Here is a 14,695-nt window from a genome sequence, read left to right as displayed (position 1 = left end):
AATGTTATGTAATTAGCTGGACAATTTAATTCTAGTCTATTTATCATTGTGAAGTGGTGCTGCAATTTTAACTGAATCACTCATTACTTTCTGCTCTTGTGTTTGGTCCAGTGGTGATGAGCCCCATGAAAAACCTTTTGCACCTTTTCTCTGCATCTGCAAATTTGTCTGCAGAAATTGGGTGCAGTGATTTGAGCCAGCTATAAATGTTTTAATCATTCTTCATAACTCAGCAGTAAGTTCCTGATATGTTTGACTTCCATCAAGCAGTAAAACCCTTCTGCTAGATCAAGTAAAATGTGTTATTCTGATGGAAGTGTAAGGGGAGATAGGACAAAGCAGTCTCAGATGTCTCAAGGGACTCTCCAGATGTTTTATGTGCAATGCATGTTAACAAGAAGATGATATTCATATGTTGCAAATGACAGCTCTTTGCATCAGGAAAAAGGCAGAGTCTGTACAATGTTAGTTTGTATCCAAACAAGGATTCAGGACTTGTGCATTTGCAGTGAGTACTGAATGGCTAAGAACAACCTTGACTCTGCTGTTCAGTGCTGGATACATATTTCATGTTACTAAATGATTTTTTTTTTTTTTCACTTCATGTGGATTTATGGGTTTTCTGAGACTGAATTGCAAATCTGGCTCCTTGTGATTAATGCATGGGAGCATCTGTCTGGCAGTGAGCATGTTTCTTGTGTTTTGTATTCTTTGGAGAGTTTTAGTTTTTTAGTTTTTCTTACCACAGTGCATTTGAATTGCTCTAGAGTTGTTTAGATAAATGATGAGATCCCTGTTCCACTCAGATTGTAGAATCACAGAAGGATTAGTGGTTCAGTGCTAGTAAGCAGAGGTGTACCACTCCTTGGTTTTTTGCACCTCTTGGAAAGTTAAAATGTTCTTGACTGTGTGCACTAAACTTCTATTCTGGCTGCAGAGGGCAGGTTTAGTGGCTTAGGGTTTTTTTAAAAGGTGTTTTAGCAGCTGCATCATCTGACAAAATAGTCGTTCCCACCTTTCTGGAATTGTTCTGGTGATTATTTTTTTCTCCTGTATATTATTGCAATTCAGTGCCTGCTGTTTTTTTTCACACACCACTCAGGGCGTGCATTTGACTGTCTGGCTCTGTCCTCACCCTTGTGCACAGTGTCATGCATTTCATTAGCAGCTGAGCACAAAGAGCTCAGTTCTTATAAGGTTCAAAGCCCTAAATTAACTTTGCCATGCACAACTTCTATCTTGATAAAACTGTACCTGAACAGCCTTCATGTTTTTCCTCTTTGCCTTGTAAAAGAATGCCTTTGAGCACTGTGATCAAATGTTATTTAAAGCTGTTGCATCTCTAAATTTGAATTTCTGATCCTGGAACTCCAGCAGTGAGTATTTCCTTTCAAAAATTTATATGGCAATTAAATGCAATTAGATCTGCCCATGGTGCTCTCTTTAACTTGACATAAATGGGATGCCCAAACTGTGCCAAAAAAGCTTGATGAATCCTTTTCTGTGAATAAAAGAATTTTAACTCATTTTTGGTCAGTGTAAGTGGGGTTGCCTAATTGCCTAAAATAATTGCCTTTGTTTTCCTGAGCTTTTTTCTCTGGATTGTGGTTGATGGGATTGTTCAGTGATAAGATTTTCCTGCATCTTTGTGTATATCAGCAGTATAACTGCAGATCTGTGGTGCTTCCTTCAGGAATATTCTTCCTGTTGCTTCTTGGCATCATCTTTCATACTTGAGGTTCTGTTTTGTGTATTGAAAGTCACATGAACTAAATTTGTGCCCTTGAATCTTTCCATGTATTAGAAACCAGCATAGAACAGAAGCTATTTGCTGTACTAATTATCAAGCTTTTCCTCAGATGTTTGGGGTTTTTTTTTTCCATCCACTCAAAAGTACTTGTAATGCTCTCATTAATTTTGGAATAACCTTATGGAAACTATTTAGAAACCAATGAAATGCAGAGCATATCCCATAGCAGAACAACTCAGCTGGTGTATTTGAATGCCAGATTACAAGGTTGTTTTGCTCTATCTGTAGCCTTTCTAAATTAGATTTATAAGGGATTAGAAAATGACTGCCATGATCAACATTAGGCCTTTTTATCTCATGCTTGTAGTTCTGTTGCAATGCTGCTTCAGTTCTGCACAGAGCCATAAAGGTTTGTCAGCAAGAGTGAGGTGCCATCAGTTGATGGCAGTGTGTGAAGTGTTGTGGAAGTTTCATTTAGGACAGAGTTGGCACAGCAGCTCACTGGTGTTCAGAAAAGATGGACTCCAACTGGACCAGCTTCAGGAAAAGCTGCTGCAGTGACCCAGGGGAACAGGAAATCTGCATCACAGGGGATGGAAAGCCCCATGGCTTGTTTTAACTTAGTGATGTGAGGTCTAGGAACTGATTACTTGGCTGCATGGTTGTGGGAGGGGTGGGACATGATGCACTTGGAAATGCTCAGAAAATATCAAGGCTAGAAGACAGTGGTGATGTGAGAAAATTGAAGATGAAAATTGGGCTTTTGGCAGTCAAACCTCAGAGCTCCTCTGAGTAGAGCAAAGATAGCGTATGGTTTATTCATGAAAGGGCTGTATGGTGTGGCTGTCCACTTTAGAAGCCTTTATTTGCCCCAGCTGTCCATCCCCATTCTGTTTTTTAGCTAGCAAACTGCCTGGTGCAGTTCTAGGGCATGAATCTTGCTGCCTGCCTGCCATTCTCCTCTGAGACAGCTGTGGGGGATAGAGCATTTTGAACCAAATGTGCTTTAGATGGTGCATGATCAAAAAGCTGAACTGGGGCCAAGTGGCTGTGTCTGTGTGCACTGCCCTGGTGGAGCAGGAGCAGCTTCCCCAGCAGAGCCTATACAGACACCAGCAAAGCCAGAGGAATGTCTCCTATTGACTCCAGCAGACTGCAAATTAAGCCTTTAGTTGTTATGATTCACAGTAACTAAGGAAACCTAAATTCACAACATGAGAGTCTGAAGCCTTCCTTTTGAGGCCTAAAAAAGACTGTGACAGTTTGATTTTTGAAGTGGAAAGCCATCTCTTTGTCAAGCACATCCCTGGCTCTGATGTGAGCCTTGGTGTTTTTGTGCACCAAGAATTCAATAGAGGCTCTCCCTGGATGATGAAATCTCTGATGCTAAACTGGGAATGTTAATTTTCAAGGTGGGGTTTTATTTGTTTTTCTTTTTTTTTAAATGGAGTTGGGACTTGTATTGTTTTGAGGTTTTGTTGGGTTTTTTTTCCCCACTTACAGTAGTGGTCAAAGTACTCTTAGGAGTTTTTGCAGGGCACAGATATTATACAGGGACTTCTATTTCTTTTCATAAGGAAATGGAAGGTTTGAGAGATCTGGTCAAATGTATTTTAGTTATGCTTATTCATTGAACAAGTGATTGTTTTCTGAGGTTGTTTTGTTTTTCCAAAGTAACCAATTTATACTTTTACAGTGATGTATATCTTAACAAAGAAGTCTTGAAATTAGAAGCCTAACAGCTTTTTTCTTTGTTTTTACAGTCACCTCTTAGCCATGACCTCATCCTTAACCTGACTCAGGATGGAATCAAACTGCTGTTTGATGCTTTCAATCAGAGACTTAAGGTAATGAAACACTCCTCCTGCAAGCAGACAATGCACACCAAAGCCCTGGGATGTATTGACACTTAGCAGAGCATAAGTGGCTCCTGTAGACATTTAATTTGTCTTAAGTGGAGTGCTCTCCTGTGATTATGAACTGCATTTTTTCGGTTTAAGATTTAAATCTTTGTAAGTAAGACATCTTAGCTGTGCTCTGGGATGTACAAGTGCCACAGAAATGTGGTGGTGCAGTGTGGCCTCACCCATCTTGAGTGGCACAGAAATGCACAAGGCCCTTACTAAAGCTGAGCCTTGGGTTTGAAATCACATAATCATTAATGCAAGCCAGACAGTGTTGTTTCCTGCCCAGGGTGTTCCTTTATCTAGGCTGCCATTTTATTTATGAAGCTAAACTTCCTCCTATTCACGGTTTTCATTTAAGGTAGTTTTGCAGAGTGCTTGTGTGGCTGTGAGTGTGTGATCCCCCCAGAAAACCACATCCAGGCCTCTGGTGAGCAGCTGGCTCCTGCACTGACTTCAGTTTGTTCTGGATGGGTTTTGATTCTCGCAATTGATGTCTTCAGTTCTGCTTTTGTGCTTTTAGGTGACCAAGAGCTGATCTGCATCTCTCAAGGATGCTTGGTGTAGTTAAGGTGCAAAACAAAAGGCAGGCTGGTCACTGCCTTCCCATGGCATTTATCCTTGCAAGGTGTTTGTAATGGAAGGGGTTTGTTTATCCATACAAAGTGGGCAATTGTAGAGCTATGACTACATGGGTAGAAAATTTTGAAAACCTCTCAACTGAAGCCTTTAAAATATCTATGTGTAACACCTTTGATATTCAGATTGGTCCTTTCCTCCAGACCAGCTGTGCTGAATAATTGTCACTGGTTCTCACCTGGTGGGTGTAAATTTCTGTGTGACAGAAGTGTTTAGGTGTTGATTTGGCTAATTGGGTGAGAGTGAGCTGCTCTAACTGCTGTGCTGCTTGACATGTGAAAGCAGAAGTGTGGAGTTAAGTGTGATGCTAAAAAATGGAATGCTTACAGTTTAGGTAAGTCTGGAATATGGTGCTCACATCCATACTTGCAGGGTTTGGAACAGTGGGAGGTGGTGCCCTCTGCCCTTTACTCACATCTAAAATAAAACCAGCAGAAAAATACCCCTCTCCAAAGTTCAGCCATTGCTTTATCCTAAAAATTACTGTAGGAGAGAAGCATGTGCTATCAGCTGAAACTCAGGCTCTTTATATATATATATATCAAATTGTTGAATAGCAACTCAGATTAGTACTCATTTCTCTAAGAATAGGCTGTAACACCATGGTGTGCTTGTATTTTTCTAAAAAGGTTTATATAAAAAAATTTAATATTATTATATTATTTATAATATAAATATATTATAATATAATATATTTATATTATTAAAAATATATTATAAAAATACACATTTTGAAGAAAATTTTTGGTTCAAATTGAGCTCAGCTGAGGGACAACTGAGCACTTTCCCCCCCCAAATTTCTGTTTGTATTTATAATTGCCTTATGGTAGTTTCTGTTCATGAAATCTTTCTATAATAAAGGTATTCTCTTTTTTAACAAGTTTTTGAATTTACTTATTCAGACTGTGTATGTGAGCTCACAGTTTTTAAGATAATATCTTGAAAATGTCAGCTGTACAGAATCTTTCTAACTGGATGTAATTCTGCAGGAGACTGAATTAAAAGTTGGCATGGTGATTTCAAGTACATGGCTTGCTTGTTGGCTTTTCTGGGCAATGTTGCAATCCTGTAGTGTTTTTGAGGTGCTGTAAGTAATGTATACCATGTATCTTCATCTCCAGTTTCTGAGGGTCTGATTTTGTCACACCCAGTGTGCTAAGAACCAAGCAGCAGCTTTTCTTGCCTTTCTGCATTTCTTGCTTTTTTTCCCATGCTTGCCTGTGTTTAAAAAGTAGTTTTAAAGAAAAAAAAAATAGAAACCCCAAACTCTTCTGGTATGTGTTTTTAGGTTTGTTTTTCCTGTATTATTTTTATTTTTGAAACAATCTCTTCTATTTTGTTGTGGTTCAGTGGTCTAGTGATACTTCTGTTTGTTTGTTTGAACTATGAATAGTCAAGCTGTGTAAATGCATACAGGGCTATGAAAACTCATACTTGTAAAAGTGTCCAGAAAGCTTTCTAGAAGAAATCCAATGGGATCAGTTCAGAAGGGAGCAACAGCACTTGTAAAAAGATACAGTAGGTGTAAAGTAAGTAATGCCTGTTTTTAAGATGGTGTGACTGTGTTTTCAGTGTTGCTCAGCAGCAGCAATACTGGAAAAATCAGGAGGCCTTTATTCTTTGTGTATTTTTTTTTAGTACACACTTGCTATGAAAGTGTGAAAGAGATTGAAATATAGGCTCCTAGGATGGAAAATCTTGGCAATTCCAAGGAAGCTGGTGCAGGAATAAAGTCAGCAATATTCCTGAGAAGTTTCCTCCCTTTTTTCAGGGAGAAGGAGAAAGACACCTTCAGTAGCCAAAGCATTGCAGGAGATGTTGCTGATGTGAATTGGTAGATCCAGGACCAGGTTCTGAGAGGAATTTTAGCAGTAAGGTCTCTCCTGTGTCCTCCCTCTGAGGTGGAGACAGAGTTGGCTTTCATAGCATTGGTCTGTTATTGCTGGTAACAGACACCTGAACATTTTTGTGAGTCTTTGTAGTAATTATCAAAAAGTGAGTGTGAGGAAACATCAGTTTTTCCTCATTTAAAGCAACTGTGTTCTGACTTGTAGTAAACCCATCACTGAGCAGTCCTTGGTCTTCTCTGCACACAGAATCACACTGGTCCTTTTGGCAGTGTAGCTGCTGTAATTTAGAGAAGAATTTTTTTTCAAGTGCTCTGGCCTAGTCTTCCTAGTCTTCATTATAACTTTCATGACTTATGAGATCCTTTGCCATTACTTTTTCCTATGTTTTACTCATTTATTCCCCTGCTGTTGGTAAAAAGAAATGTTGATTTGAGTTGATCTGTTTGAGTCTGTTAGCAAACTGGTGCCTGTTGGCTGCTCTCAGGTGTTTCTCCTGGGGGGAAACCACATTTGTGCCCCTGCAGTTCTTTGTGCTCTGCTCCTGGTGTTCAGCTCATCCTTCTGTCCTGCACTGTGCAGTTTTGGTAGAACTTCAGGAGGATGCCCAGTGCACACAGCAGTGGCTGCAAAACAAGATCTGGGGTGGGGCTGGTTCTCTCTATTTTCAGAAGAAATTTTGTGGAGGGAAAAGATGTGCAAGGGCACTGAAAAAAACAGTAAAATCAGTCCTAGCTTTTCATAAAAGTAGCCTTTGTTTTTTAATAGGCTTTAATAACAGTAAAGGAAATCTGGACATGTCAACTGCACTTGAATTAAAATACTAGATAACTAGGTTTTTCCAAGAAGCATAATTCCAAGTGTATTTTATTAAGAAGGATGTTTTTTGTCTTGTTGGTTCTGCCAAAATGTTAATTTGTTACTTGCTTTGTGCTCTACTTGTTGCTTATATTTTGAAATGCCATTAAATGTTGATTTTTTTTTTCTAAATATATATAGAGGTAGTGGTTTAAACATGGCAAGTTGTTTTATTTAGGGTTATTTGCTGGGCATCTCCCAAAACCAAGACTTCCTTCTCAGCTGGTGATATTTTTAGGCTTTAAAGCCACACTTGGTAGCAAGCTCCCTGGGAAATTCTGCTTTATTCTATTGCTGAAGTGTGTCCTGCCAGAATCTGCTAGTTATTTGTTGGAGGATTATACAAAACAAAAACATGTTTTACCTTTGCTTTATGGTGGTTATGAGCTGTGTGTTTTCTTTTCCTGCTGACATAGGAACACATATGTAAGGTGGAAGAAGCTTGTATTTTTCCATGGCTACTTGCCAAAAATCATCTGCTTAAAGCCCAGTATAGCCTCAAAATCCAGTGGCAGTCATAAAAATCATATGGCATCAGTCTCAGATGCATGCTCGCAGTAATTATTCAGAGCAAAGGATCCATATCTTATATTTTCTGCAGAGAGGAAATCTCCTTGGAATATTCAGTGAGGTTTAAAGCATTTTCTGAATATCAGAACTGGATATATTGCTTGCCCTGATACCTTATGGGCTGTTCTTCTGATTGTCTTCTGTAATGCTTGGTGAGGTTGCAAGATATCTAAAGTATAATTGAAATGAGATATTACTGCTAAGCCTTGCTGTGTTCATCTTTTACTTTAGAAGAGGTGGAAAGTTACAGCAGTGCAGTCAGTGTGAGGCCTTTGTGCCCTCACAGGCATTCTTCAGGCTCATAGGAGCACCCAGGGAATGGCCCGCTGACATTCATCAGAGGATTCCCTAATTAGCTAATCCTTGGTGTTGCTTTCCTTTCAATTTGTTTGAGTAAACTTTGTAGAAATCAAGATCCTGATGTGCCAGTGACAGGATTTCTTCCTGCAGGCAGTGCTGATGTACATGGGACATGGGGGTTCTCTCCTGAACCCAGGGGTGTTCAGGCCTTATTTCAGATGTGCAGTTGTTGAGTCAGTTTTTGAGTTTGATCTCTGACACTATGGTTTATCATGGCAGAGTTCTGTAAGGAGGGGAGCAAGCAGCACTAGCTACTCTTGCCCTTTGACAAGGATTTATCTCTGTAATGATTTGCAAGTGTCTGAACTGTAGCAATGTTTCTGTTTCCTGTGTTTCAGGTGATTGAAGTTTATGACTTGACTAAGGTGAAGTTAAAATATTGGTAAGTGGTTTAAGACCTCCCATGATTTCCTCTTGGTTAGAGTGGCTGGTTTTACTCACTTTTATAAAGTCCTGAATTCATTTTTTCAATTATTCATTTTAAAAATCAAAAATAGCTGTCATGAAGGAGTGTGCATAATCATCCTTTCTTGAACATGGCACTCAGTTAAATTACCAGTTTACTCTTCAGTCTTGGAGACTTCTTAAAATTTAAATGTGGTATTGCCACTAGTAAATATTTGTAGCATCTGTTTGGCTTCCTTCAGGCAGATTAATTCTGTTTTCTTTTTCAGTGGTGTCCATTTTAACTCTCAGGCAATTGCTCCAACCATAGAACAAATTGATCAGTCATTTGGAGCAACACATCCAGGAGGTAAGCCAAAAACTTTCTGAGAAGCACACCTAGCCTGACAGACTTCTTTCTAGGAATCCTTTCCAGTGTGTCTGCCTTGAACAATGTGTAGGCAGTTCTGTTGTCATATGATCTGCAGCTGTGTTCCAGAATGGTCATATTCTTACTGCTGGGAAATCATCTAAAATGTATTGTCAATTCACTTGTGGCTCCTTTTTAAAAGGGAAATGGTGAGGCAGAGAGTCACTGGCACAGAGTTTGTATTCAGATGTCATTGATGATCTGTTTTGAAGTGCCAGTACCAGAAAATGGTGATCTTTGTTGTTGTTACACATCCCTGTGCACAGTCAGCTCTCCAGCATCCTTAGGGATTGTGTGTGCCATGAGCACAGACCCTTGAGCAGCTCTCTGTGCAGGGGCAGCCAGGGCTGTTTGCTCAGTCTCCATGCTCTGTGAGTGTGTTATTCCCCTGCTGGGCAGGAGCACACGTGAGCTGTGTGTGACTGGCTCACACCTCCTGAGCCCCCTCCTCTGCTGGGCCACTGGGGAGGTGGGCACTCAGTCCATGTGCAGCAGGAGCAGAACCAGGACAAGTTTGTTTCACCTGGCTGAGCCCTCTCTGACTCTTGCACAGCCCCTTGGCTGTTCCCCCTCTCTGCAGCTTCCAGACCATCTGTAAGTTCCTGGTTTATGTATGAAAATGAGGAGTGGATTTCAGAGGATTCCTAGGCCATGAAAATAAGGTGCTGGAGAAACTTTTGAACTTCATAATTAAACTGCCTGTGAACTTTCAAGAAATGGAGCCACAAACTGGCACAACAAGGAAGAATTTTACCTCCATATAGTCAAGATACCATTTTCAGAGCCTCATTTTCTATTTTTAGCTGAAGCCAGTCCATTTGCAGTAGTCAGGCTGATCCCAAACAGGCGAATGTTCTTTGTGATGGATGGTGATTGCATATCCAGCCTTTGTCTCTGCTCTCTGCAGACAATCTTGCACATTACAGAACAGGATTTATTAACTGGGGAGGGTCATGTGGGTAGAGCAGTATTATTGCATAAAAGCCTGCAGTAGTAGATGAATATCAGATTGAGATAAATGAAGCTTGGAACATTTCTAGCTGTAATACTCCAAGGACCAAAATTAAGCTTTCTAAATTTTGGTCCTGGCATTAACAGTTCCTCTTAGATGGAAGCTCTGAAATCTATGGTTAGATTTATTATGGAAATGGTATGTACAAGACACTGTAGAAATAAAGAAGGGTAAAAGTGGTTCCATATCCTGGGTGGGTTATAATTTTTATTTGTTCTGTGATTATGGTTTATTTGCAAATATGTGGAAGTGGAGCACTTCCAAAATTGTGGTATTATGAACTGTAAAAATACATATCTAGCCATAAACTTTGCCTGTGATAGTGATAGCATATTTTATTACTGCATAAAATTGTATGCAAGCACTTAAAAACATAGTTTGGCACCACGTGTCCTTGTGCTGAATTTGCAGATCTTGTGCATCTGTCATACTCAATTAAGAAGACTTGCATGCTTGCTTCATCTGGTGACAGTTTTTCATAACATCTTTTCATCTAGTGACATGTAGATAAGAAAATGTATTTATTAAAATGCTGGCCTCTATTACCATGTCACTAGTGCTTTTGCTTATTCAAGTTTCCTCATTGGAAAAATACTTCTTCCATTAACAGCCTACTTAGCAGAACTAAATGCTCTGTATTAAGCTGCCTGTCACAAACAGTTTGAACTGGATTGTGCAACTCAAGTTTTTGATAACTCTTTTTTTCCTTTGGCTTGTCTGAAACAGTATGAAGAAGGAGAATGGTTTTCAACATGGGGGAAGGATGGTGATGGTGTTTTTGTGTCCCACAAAAATTGGAGCTGGGGTGGGAGGAGAAACCTTCCTCTTAATGCGACCAAAGCACTAAATACTAGGTTGCGTGAATGAAAGGAATATAACAATCCCTTTACTCCTCTGTGCTAGTGCTCCTCCAAACCCCCAATGCAAGCACTTCAAACTTATTTTGCTTTTTATCTCTGTTAACTAACCTCCACTGGAATTTCACTCAAAATGTTGTCTTTCACTTAAAACCAAGGTAGTTGCAGCAGAACTTTCCTGCAACAGGATACAGTGCTCGTTTCAAAATAAATTTCAAAAGGTTAGCAACAGTTTTGTGTTGAAACCAACCTTCAGTGAGCATTTTTGGTTTTGCCAGATCAGTGGTTTTAAAAAAGAAGAGTCATCATAAAAATCAATCAGCTTCATTACTTTTTGGCTAATGGTAGTTTGAAACATTGCAGTATCTTTGTCATGGGGCTTATTGAAATACAACCACTTTGGAGGTCAACAGCTTCATCAAAGCCAAGATTTTTATCCCACATTTCCATGATTCTCTGACCTGACCTCCTGCTGGGAAGGGCTTGCTTTTGCCAGTGGCTCTATTGAAACCACATCCTGTCCTGAGTGCTCATGGATGTGGCTTTGTGCCAGTGCCATTCAGCAAGGACCAGGGCTGTGGGGTTGGGCTCAAGTCATAAGGTAGAAGAAAAAGTCCTCCTTCCCAAAGGCCTTGCTGTGTTCTGGCTCTCTAACTCACTTCCCTTCTTAGGGGACTTCACCTTCCCCTAAGATGCCAGAAAAGTCTTGTGCTTGATACCAGAAGGAATTGACTTCTGGATCTGCCTCTGCTTTTAGTAAAGCTGTGTCCATTTTGCAGCCTTGCTGCTGTTGGTGGTTTTGTCCTGTCAGCTCTACAGAAATATTTCCCAGCTGGTCACACTCTGCTGCCTTCCTGGAAGGCAAACCTCCTCCCTTATCCCCCACCCAGAGTGCAGTAGAAAAGAAGCAGTCTTTTTGCTTCTGTCAGCAATTTTGAATGGAATTAGCAGGGTACCTGTGTGAATAAAAAGAAATTTAAAATAACAGTACAAAAAATCCTTACCTTGTTCAGTCATGTGGTTGTGATCTATGGTTTTGAGAGAGACATGAGAGAACTTCCCAAAAATAAAAAAATTCCTTGCCCTTTAAACCCAAGCATCCACAAACATTGCAGGGGATGGGAACTGATGCAATTTGTATAATCAGATATCACACTTGGCATGACTAGGGGAAAAATAGTTCTCCAGCTGGCTGTGGGCTTTGGAAAAGATGTATCATAATTTATCACATGAGAGAGATTTGTATAATTTTCCTGCCGATCAAAACATTTCCCTCTCTCCACACGTTTTCCTTTCAGTGACAAGCATGGAAAAGACTCTTAGCCAGCACATTCTGTAGAAAAGGCAAATGATAACTTTTGAAAGTTTAATGCTTATTGCTCAACTATTATTTTTCTGTCCTGGGTGGCCTGGCATTGTCCAGATACCCTGTGATATGTCTTTTAAGTTGAACATTTGAAAGACATTGTGGGAGGGAGGGAATAAAATATTTCTTTATATGCATTTTCTCTCTATGCTATGTCATTTTAAATATAACATTGTAAGAAAAAAGGGAATTTTGAGCCTTTGGTATTCCTTTGGTAAAGTGGAAGAAAGCAGCTTCTCTTTTAGAGGGTTCTTTTATTGTTTTAAGCCTCTGGTGTTTTCAAGCTGTCAGATCCTGTGTGTTACTAGAACACTCTGTTCCCCCAGTGGCTACTGGGCACAGGTTGGAGTTTATAAAATCAATCCTAAAACAGTTCCCAAGCTCTCAGTCTTCGGGGATTGTTTTTTAATCTTTCCACAGTCTCAGAAAACAGTGTGTCTTGTTAGAGTAAGTGCTGGGACCACATTTATTGTTTTCATAGTTGATGTTGTGCAATTGATTGCAGTGAATCAGGACATCTCGTGATGTGGTGACAGCTGGAAGTCTGTGCGTGCTCTAATTTATTAGTGCTCTTTGTGGGAGCTGACTGGCTGGCTGCTGTTTCTGGTGATGCTATTTTTAATTATCATTGTAAATGGCCTAGGACCTGTGTGTCTGAAGCATTTCCTCCTTGGGCTGTGTCAGTGTTACCCGGGAATGCAGGAGCTGACTGGGGCATGGGAGCTCCTCCTGGGGAGAGAGGTGGAAATGCAGGTCACAGGGTGAGCTCTCCTTTGAACTCCCCATGTGTGAAAGAGGAAGTTATCAGTGTTTGTGCACATCTCTCTCAAAGCCTTTCTGGCTAACACTGTACAATGTTTTACATAACAATGAACAGAATTGTTCTGTACCAACAGTGGCTACTTAAACTACCTTAGAGATATTAAGGTATAATTGATTGTGTCATGTTGTATAATTGTATTGTTAGGGATAGGTTAGTGCCTGCAGGCTTGCAGAGGCAACTGCAATGAATCTATGGTTTCTCTTATTGCTGTATTTTTACTGCATGAAATTAAAAGCAAACTGTTACTGTCCAGTGTAATTGTGTTCCTCCTGCATTCTGAGATTCATTGAGGTGATGAAGGTGCTGTTAGATACGAACTGGAGAAGTCTTAGATTATTTTGGTAACTGTGTTTTTACTTTCTTTTCCCTTCTAGTGTATAACTCAGCTGAGCAACTCTTTCACCTCAATTTCAGAGGACTGTCGTTTTCTTTTCAGTTGGACTCCTGGACTGAAACCCCGAAATACGAGGTCAGCAATCATTCTTAGTTAATGGATGGTGTTTTTGCCTCCATGGTACTCGCAGAGTATCACCTACATGGTGTCTTGCTGTCTTTTGCAAACAAAAGAAACCAGTAATTTGGAAGGAATTGAACTCCTCTGTTGTGTTCTTATTAATGCTGTGTAACCATCTCAAAGTTAAAAATTTACTTCCTGTTGACAAAAGGCGTGTGATTAGGGGTTTTGCTTGCATCATGAACTGGGACTAGCAATTCTGTTGGTAAAAGGAGTTGTCTAAAAATATGAATGCTGTCTATGCAAATACATAAATATTAAGCAATCTACTGGGAGGCTGTTCTTTTATCAGATATTTTTGAATCTCATTGAAGTGATTATGCAACTAAAGTAGGATAGACTTCATAAAACACATTTTCTTCTTTAAGTGCCCTTCAGTACGAGTGCTTCTAGCAAGCCAAATGAATGAGTTTTATTTGTAATGCCTGTTTGCATATTCACCAAATGTTTGGATGAGTTACTGAATAATTAAATACATTACTGCATTCTCTGAAATCTTTGGAAATTCCCGTCTAAAGTGGAAACAAGATCAGGTCCTCTGTGGTTTCCTTCTGTACTAATGAAAATGTATGTGTAACTTGGTTTGTGTGAAGATGGAAATGCTCTCAGTTGTATAATCTGCATTGACCAGTTAAAAAGCATTAAAATAAAGGAGCATATAAAGAGCCAAAACAAAGAAGAAATCAACCCACATAATGACACATGTTCTTTGTCACAGCTTAGTGCTTTAGTGGCTGTGGTTGACATGTCACAGGGGGTAACCAGGGGAAGTTATTGTTCAGCAGCAGTGAAGGTCAGTTGGGTTTCAGATGGGAAGGTGAATAGAAGCCTAATAAGGCAAACAAAAAGAATGCCCCAACAAAGACTAGTCCTGCTTGTTTTCATGCAAGAGTTCCCAGGGCATTGGTGAATGAAATAGCCAAGCTACTGAGGAAGTAAATTGTTTCACCAAAGATTTGAAAAGATCATAAAATATCTCAAGTTGGAAGGAACCTGTAGGAGCATCATTGAGACCTACTCCCTGCTCTTTGCAGGACTACCTAAAAGATGTGAAAATCAAACTGATGGAACAATGGAGAAAGTAATTTTGCATTCTCCAAGTGTCTCATTCAGTTGCTCTAGTGAGGTTAGTAAAATGTTCTTTGCAAAGAGTGTAATGCCAAAGTCTCCCCAGGAACAGGTAAAAGTAGGATTGTTTTGAAAACATAGCACTATGAAACAGTCCACAGGGAAGACAAGTCTTTGTGAAAGTTTTTAGAGAGGAACATTAGAAAAGATTGCAGAGGGAAGTCAAATTTGAATCTGTCAAGTTCAAGGAAGATGGTATAAGAATGCTAAGCTACTTAGCAAAGCAGTATAATCTTCTGCTTATGGAAATGGA

At 39.7% G+C, this 14,695-nt stretch overlaps 1 protein-coding gene across 3 annotated transcripts in view; it reads left to right on the top strand.

The window, feature by feature from the left end:
- The window catches only part of PHAF1 (phagosome assembly factor 1), a 36,051-nt gene that overhangs the window by 5,033 nt on the left and 16,323 nt on the right, over positions 1-14,695 (top strand). For all 3 annotated transcript variants that reach the window (XR_010029382.1, XR_010029381.1, XM_063167844.1), the window contains exons 3-6: positions 3,514-3,597; positions 8,267-8,310; positions 8,603-8,682; positions 13,175-13,269. Coding sequence is in view for 1 of the 3 variants with exons in the window: in XM_063167844.1 (XP_063023914.1) it covers positions 3,514-3,597; positions 8,267-8,310; positions 8,603-8,682; positions 13,175-13,269 (303 nt within the window). In the remaining 2 variants the exon portion in view is untranslated. The remainder of the gene's footprint in view (positions 1-3,513; positions 3,598-8,266; positions 8,311-8,602; positions 8,683-13,174; positions 13,270-14,695) is intronic.

Source organism: Melospiza melodia, chromosome 13, assembly GCF_035770615.1.
Source record: "Melospiza melodia melodia isolate bMelMel2 chromosome 13, bMelMel2.pri, whole genome shotgun sequence".
NCBI classification, from domain to species: domain Eukaryota; kingdom Metazoa; phylum Chordata; class Aves; order Passeriformes; family Passerellidae; genus Melospiza; species Melospiza melodia.
Note: the sequence above shows the minus strand (reverse complement) of the source record. Positions and strands in the feature narration are given on the sequence as shown.